Source organism: Lipotes vexillifer, unplaced genomic scaffold (genome assembly GCF_000442215.2).
Source record: "Lipotes vexillifer unplaced genomic scaffold, Lipotes_vexillifer_v1.1 scaffold1699, whole genome shotgun sequence".
Taxonomy (NCBI): domain Eukaryota; kingdom Metazoa; phylum Chordata; class Mammalia; order Artiodactyla; family Lipotidae; genus Lipotes; species Lipotes vexillifer.
In genome coordinates, this window is record NW_006796961.1 from 1,753,760 (window position 1) to 1,761,027 (window position 7,268).

General features: G+C 56.7%; 1 protein-coding gene across 2 annotated transcripts in view; it reads left to right on the plus strand.

The window, feature by feature from the left end:
• Positions 1-4,974, plus strand: part of MAN2B1 (mannosidase alpha class 2B member 1) — a 15,126-nt gene extending 10,152 nt beyond the window's left edge. For both annotated transcript variants that reach the window (XM_007469110.1, XM_007469111.1), the window contains exons 15-24: positions 217-314; positions 397-514; positions 2,089-2,207; positions 2,298-2,399; positions 2,576-2,663; positions 2,842-2,922; positions 3,349-3,576; positions 4,024-4,179; positions 4,275-4,377; positions 4,868-4,974. In XM_007469110.1, the coding sequence (XP_007469172.1) occupies positions 217-314; positions 397-514; positions 2,089-2,207; positions 2,298-2,399; positions 2,576-2,663; positions 2,842-2,922; positions 3,349-3,576; positions 4,024-4,179; positions 4,275-4,377; positions 4,868-4,974 (1,200 nt within the window). The remainder of the gene's footprint in view (positions 1-216; positions 315-396; positions 515-2,088; positions 2,208-2,297; positions 2,400-2,575; positions 2,664-2,841; positions 2,923-3,348; positions 3,577-4,023; positions 4,180-4,274; positions 4,378-4,867) is intronic.
• The last annotated feature ends 2,294 nt before the right edge of the window (positions 4,975-7,268 follow it).

The following is a 7,268-nucleotide window of genomic DNA, read 5'->3' on the forward strand; positions in this document are numbered from 1 at the left end:
AGGAATGCCATTGTGGTGGTGAGAAGTGGTCAGATTGAGGGTAAGGTAGAAAGTGGAGCTGTTCAGATTTGCTAAGAGAGTCAGAGGTGAGGAGTGAGAGAGAGAGAGGAGGGAAGGGTGGGTGACTCCAGGGTTTTCTCCTGAGCCCTAGGAAGGATGAAGCTGCCGTTGGCTGAAGCGGTGGTCATTAATGTCTGTCCACCGATTTCTCCCCAGTACATCCGGGCTAGGTTTGACCCTGACTCAGGGCTCTTGATGGAGTTGGAAAACCTGGACCAGAACCTCCGGCTGCCTGTTCGCCAAGCCTTCTACTGGTGAGGGAGGACCACCAGGTCAGGGAACAGGTGTGAGCAGAGCTGGGGTCCCCTGCCTGACTCTCACCTGCCCTGGCCCCAGGTACAATGCCAGTACAGGCAACGGTCTAAGCTCCCAGGTCTCAGGTGCCTACATCTTCAGACCCAACCGACAGGAACCACTGCTTGTGAGCCACTGGGCTCAAACCCACCTTGTGAAGGTAAGGGGTTAAGACTGATGAGTGGGCACTTGGGGATGGGGCATGTGGGGTGTGTGTGTGTGGAGGGTGGTGTGCCATGTGTGCAGTGGGGGGAGGATTTACATCTCCAACAAATAAGAAGGCTAAGACCCGAGGGGAATACTTGAGGATCCTCCCACAGGGTTGATATTCATGGCTGGTTGTGTGACAGTCACGCCATGGAAGCACATAGAAAGGCATTCACATCTGTTGTGAATGTCAAGATTATACTTAGCTTTTGAAATTGGGGGTGGGATGTTCCCATTTGGCCAACAGAAAGGGAGAGCCAGGGGTAACTGCTTGCAGATTTCACCAAGGATCTGTGGTAGGAGGGGATTTTATCTGGGGTGGATATTTAAAGGTTCACACTTGGATAGGGCTTCGGTGATTCTAACTTAGGGTGGATATTTGAGGGTGCATCTGGCTGGGAACAGGGGCTCAGGCTTGTGGGGTTTCCTGGGGCCTCTCGTTGATGTTTCCTCTTAGGGTGGGAATGGGGCAGGTAACGGAAAGCCTCACATTTGACATGATTCTCCTTGAGGTGAACACCTGCATACCTGGGTCACTGTATTAGGATATAGTTTTGCTTCCTGTAATAGAGTTACCCAAATTAACCATGCCTAAAACAAGATGGAAGTTTCTTTCCATCTAACGGAAAGTCCGGGCAGGTGGGATGGTTTAGTAGCCATCTAGTCTTCTATTGTTTTTTATTTTTTAATTTTTTAAAATTTTTGGCTGCGTTGGGTCTTCATTGCTGCGTGCGGGCTTTTTCTCTAGTTGCAGAGATGGGGGGCTACTCTTCATTACAGCGTGCAGGCTTCTCACTGCGGCGGCTTCTCTTGTTGTGGAGCATGGACTCTAGGCGCGTGGGCTTCAGTAGTTGTGGCACTCGGGCTCAGTAGTTGTGGCTTGTGGGCTCCAGAACACAGGCTCAGTAGTTGTGGCACACGGGCTTAGTTGCTCTGTGGCATGTGGGATCTTCTGGGACCAGGGCTCAAACCCATGTCCCCTGAATTGGCAGGCAGATTCTTAACCACTGTGCCACCAGGTAAGCCCTAGTCTTCTATCTTATTGCTCTACCCTCCTTAGCATTCAGTTTCCACCTCATGGCCCAAGATGGCTGCTCAAGCTCCAGTCATCACATTTGCATTTGAGCCAGTGGAAGAGGGAAAGGGGCAAGGAACATTGTTCACACCACTTTGACTGAGCCAAACATGGTCACACAGCTACTCAGAACCTCAGGGAAGATGAAACAGTACAGTCTATTCCCAGTAGCCATGTGCTAAGCTAGAATCCTGTTCTAAGGAGGGGAGATAGTGTAATGGTGGGCAGCAAGCACGTATGCCAAACTCAAAATTTACATGGCTATGACTGCGGTACAAAGTGTGGGCATCACACCTAGGCAGGTGGGGGAGGTGGGTGGGGCTCCCAAGCTATTAGTGGGGTTGACCCTGATGTAGGCCTTTATGAGCTTCACAGCAGGGGTGGACATTTGCAGGGCTTACCTCTGCTCAGCTGCACGCTTACACCTGCCCTTCACCCCCATGTGCTTGCAGACAGCCTTGGTGCAGGAAGTGCACCAGAACTTCTCAGCCTGGTGTTCCCAGGTGGTTCGTCTGTACCCGGGACAGCGGCACCTGGAGCTGGAGTGGACGGTGGGGCCAATACCTGTGGGGTGAGTGGTGGAGGCTGGGAGTGGGGGCTGAGTGAAGGGCAGAGTGGAGTTAAAGTGAGGCTCACCACCTTGCCATCCCATTGGGTATAGTGATGGCTGGGGGAAGGAGGTCATCAGTCGCTTTGACACTGTGCTGGAGACAGACGGACTCTTCTACACTGACAGCAATGGCCGGGAGATCCTGGAGAGGAGGTGGGGTGATTGGGGGCACTGAGGGGTTGTCTGTGGTCTTTTGGGGCCCAGGGCCAGTGGGGGCACCTGCTGATCCTAATGAGTGTGGGAGGGAGAGGGTGAAGGGGGAGTGAGGAGTGGGTGAGCGGGGAAGGGGAGCCAGACCCCGGGCCTGATCAAATCCCACCCCACCCCAGGCGGGATTATCGACTCACTTGGAAGCTGAACCAGACTGAGCCAGTGGCGGGAAACTACTATCCAGTTAACAGTCGCATTTACATCACGGTACCCATCCCCCATCCTGCTCCCCACATCTTCCTGACACCCCTTTACAGAGCAGGGGTTATCTCTCATTCTTAACATCTCCCAACTGCTCTCAGCAGTCTCCACCATCCTTGTGGGGCCTGCCTGGGGGCCAGGGCTGGCCGGCAGTGCAGCCCCTCACTAACCCCTTGCCCCCTAGGATGGGAACATGCAGCTGACTGTGTTGACTGACCGCTCCCAGGGGGGCAGTAGCCTGAGTGACGGCTCCTTAGAGCTCATGGTGAGTGGTCCGAGCCCCATCTAAGTCAGGGTCCTCCTACCAGTTCCCTCCCTGGCCCTCTGCAGGACCTTGAAGCCAGTTTCTGTTGCTAGGTGCACCCCTCCGTTTGTGGTCCCCGCTAAGCGGAGCCCTCCATTCCTATGTGAGACATTTACTCCGTGCTTTTATCCAACCCTTACCCAAGCCTCCCCTCCAGGCCCTGATTTGCCCTATCCACGCCCCCATTAGATCCTTACCTCCCGCTGTCCTAGTACCTTGTTAGGTCGGATCCCCACTTCTACTGGGGACCCCCTACCAGACCTTCGTCCTCATCCGTTCCACCCCAATCTTCAATTTTTCTTGAAATTCCCACTTGCTTTTGCCCAATTTCTGGCCCAGAAATTGGCTAGAAGGACCCTCACCCGCTCCTGGCCACTCTCCCCGCAGGTGCACAGAAGGCTGCTGAGAGACGATGCACGCGGAGTAGGGGAGCCGTTGCTGGAGGAGGGGTCGGGGCTTTGGGTGCGAGGGCGTCACCTCGTGCTGCTGGACAAGGCCCGGACCGCGGCCGCCGGGCACCGGTTGCAGGCGGAGAAGGAGGTCCTGGCCCCGCAGGTGGTGCTGGCCCGAGGTGGCGGCGCCCCCTACCGCCTCGAGGTCGCCCCTCGCACGCAGGTGAGGGGCGGTGGGGCCGGCAGAAAGAGGACCTGAAGGAAGCCTGCGGGGGAGGGGCGGATTGAGGGCGGATTTACCTAGGCTTAACTGGGACCCACCTCGCCTGCCCCTACCCGTCCTGGGGAGGACGTGTGCTAGTCCAGTCCCCTTAGCTCAGCCCCGTCACCCCGGCAGCCTCGGCCCGGCCCTGTCGTCTACTCACCTTCTCCAGCCGGGTCTCTCCACTCTCCCTCCGCGCCATAACTCAGTCTCAGACCAAATCCTTTATGCACCCAACCTGGCACCGCCCCGTTCCCTCATTGGCTCTGTCCTGAGTGAGCCCCGCCCCTCCCGGTAATCCCCGCCCCTCACCGCGGCCAAGGCCAGCCCCTCCACGCCGGGTCTCCGCCTCCTGACCGCCATTCAGTCCCGCCCCTCGCGGCTCAGCCCCGCGCCACTCTCCCGCAGTTTTCGGGGCTGCGCCGAGAGCTGCCGCCTTCCGTGCATCTACTAACATTGGCCCGCTGGGGACCGGAGACGCTGTTGCTGCGCTTAGAGCATCAGTTCGCCGTAGGGGAGGACTCGGGCCGCAACCTGAGCTCTCCGGTGACCTTGGACTTGACGGTGAGGAGGGCAGAGGTGGGAAGGAGACAGGAGAGAGGCGGGAGGGGAAACCCCAGCTTTGTCCCAACACAGCCCGGCCCATCCACTGCCCGCAGGACCTGTTCTCCGCCTTCACCATCACCGACCTGCGGGAGACCACGCTGGCGGTCAGCCAGCTCCGGGCCCACGCCACCAGGCTCCAGTGGACACCAAACACGGGTGGGGGCCTGCCCGGAGCTGGGGGCCGGGTGGGAGGTGTGGGAATGTTGACCAGGTCCAGGTGTAGAGCTCGAGGGCCTGAGTCGGTCGGTGTTCAGATCTAGGTTAGGGGTTTAAGGGACTGAGGTGGGTCCAGCAAATTAGTGGTAGTTCTTGAGGGTTTGAGAATGGAGTGCAGTCCCAAGAACAAGATTTGAGAATCCCCGTCGGTGTCTAGTTCCAGAGGCAGGCGTTGGCTTGACGGTCCTTGGGGTGGGGCTTGTGGGTGTGAGGATGGTGACCAGGCACTGGGGAGGGATTTGGGGATCTGGGGGTGGTATCTAGGCCCTGGGAAGCAGTTGAAGGGTCTGCGAGTGAGGCCCTGGGGTCGGAGTTAAGGTGGTATGTCTGTGTTCAGGACAGGGAGCACAGGGGTGGCGTGGGGTGGCATAGGGGTGTTAAGGCAAAGGAAGTCTATGCCCCTCACTCCTTCTCCCCTCCACCGCCCCAGGCCCCACACCCCATCCTCCTTCCCGGCTGCTCTCCACCACCATCGCGCTACAGCCCATGGAAATCCGCACCTTCTTGGCCTCAGTCCAATGGGAAGAGGACGGCTAGACCTGGTGGAGGCAAGATTCCCCCAGAGCCTGAGCCGGCTCCTCCAGGGGCGGGGCAAACTCTTCCCCTTCTCTTGCTGCTGCTGCTACCACCAAGGAAAGCCATTAAAATGCCACTACCAAGAAAAGACTCAGGTCAAGGTGTAACTGAGCATGGGTTTGTTTTTTTGTTTTTTGGAGGCAGTGGAATTTATGACCCAGAAAGGTCAGCAAACCTTAGCTGACACTTTACCCAAGGCCTTGCAGGAAGACCACTTGCTGGTTTGAATCCTCTCACCAGAGTCTATACGGTTCACACCCCACCTCACCTACCACTCTGTTCTCCACTCCTGCTTCACTCTTCCATCCACTAGGGCTGTGACACATCTGTATTTTTGTTTTGTTTTGTTTTGTTTTTTGCCATGCCCTGCGGCTTGTGAGATCTTAGTTCCCAGACCAGGGATTGAACCCGGGGCCATGGTAGTGAAAGCGCCGGGTCCTAACCACTGGACCGCCAGGGAAGTCCCTGACACAGCTGTTTTGAGAAGCCGCTAAGGGCAGGCTTGTGCTGGCTTGTCCTGGGCCCTGAAAGCCAGACATACCCCAGGGCCTCCCAGACTCTACCTTGGGGCCCTGAAGGTGGGGAATCTGGGAGGTCTTGGGGTGGAGGAAGACTTAGAGGCAGGTCCCAAAGTGGGGCCTTGGACAGGTGGGCTGGAGCTTCAGGCCTCCCAGGAGACAGGTAGAGAGCCTGGTGTACTCTGGTTCTGGTGTGTTCTGGAGTCTGTTACAGAGAAAGGAGACCTTGGGATGAAACCTGAGGTTTAGAGTTGAAAGGAAGTGACTTGCCCTCCAGTTGATACAGTCTTGTGTGGTTCCCTTGAAGGCGTCTGGAGGCTGGGAGGGCATGTCAAGCCCACCTGTAGGCCATGTAGAGAACTGTTTGGATGCTCGGGCCCCTGATTCTCAGATGTGCCTCCAGAAAATATTTCTACATCCCCCTTGGTGGGGGAACAGGCATGAGCCTGGGCTGGCTTGGAACCCCCGGGGCAGAACACAGATGGGGTCTAGGTGGCAGATGTGCCTCTTGAAAAGTTTTCTAAGTCTCCCCCTAGAGAGATAGACCAGAGAGGCCCAAGGAGGGCACCCCAGTCTATTTGCCATCCTGCATGGGGTCCAATCACCCATGCTTTGTGGCTTACAGGATCTTAGTTCTCCTGACCAGGGACTGAACCCGGGGCCACGGCAGTGAAAGTGCCAAGTCCTAACCACTGCACCACCAGGGAACTCCCATCCCCAGACTTTTAAAAATTTTATTCCAGAAGGGGAAGGCAGCAGAGCTGACTAGGATAGTCTGGGGCATGTGCCCCAGGGCTACCTGCTGTCCTGCATCGGGTCCTGTCGTAGGAAGTGCCCACCAAAACTGCTTGTAAATATTCCTCTGGTGGCAGGGATCAGGCTGGGCCAGGCAGTGTGCCCCAGGAGTGGCATCTCGTGTCCGGTCATCCATGTGCCTTCTGAAAATGTATCCAAATCCAGGGCATTATCCAAGGAGACCCATGGAGGTTGCCCTGGGTCCTCCCTCAGTTGTGCATGGAGCCCAATCACCGATGCATCCTGTAAACCTCTCTAAGGTGTCCTTGGTAGTGGGCACAGGCACAGCCTAGTCAGAAAGACTCAGGGTGGGTGCCTGAGCCAGCCTGTGGTTCTGCACAGGTCCTGGTATCGGACCCATGGCACCTGGTGGTGCCTCCTGAAAACACACCCACATCCCCATTCAAAGAGGCAATAACCTGGGCTGGACCTACTGGCCCATTGTGTGTGCCACGGGCTCAGGTGCTATCATTCTTTGGTCATGGTCATTGAGAGCCCCTCCTGAAAAGTATATGTGACCTTTTGTGGAGGGGAGGACTGGTCTGGACCAGACATGGAGGCCCGAGGGCATGGCAACCCACTTACTATCCAGTGTGGGGCCCTGTTGGCAGAAACATGCCCCTAATACATTTCTAAGTCCTGATCCAATGTGGACAGGCTCCGGGATAGTCAGGGAGTTCTGTGTGGGGACCTTAGCATGCCAGTGGTCTTGTGTGGCATGACTGAAAACATGTCTAGTCCCCTCTGGTGGTATAGACAGGACTGGATGGACCAGTGTGTCCTGGGGAGTGTGACCGTGGCCTGGCTGTCATCCTGTTGTGCCCTGATCATTGCATTCTTTTGTCCTGAGCAGGGGCACAGGTCCAGGCTGGCAGGCTGGGTCAGGGCACACTGGCCCATAGTGGTCCTGCTTGGGTGCCAACTTTTTTTTTTTTTTTTTTG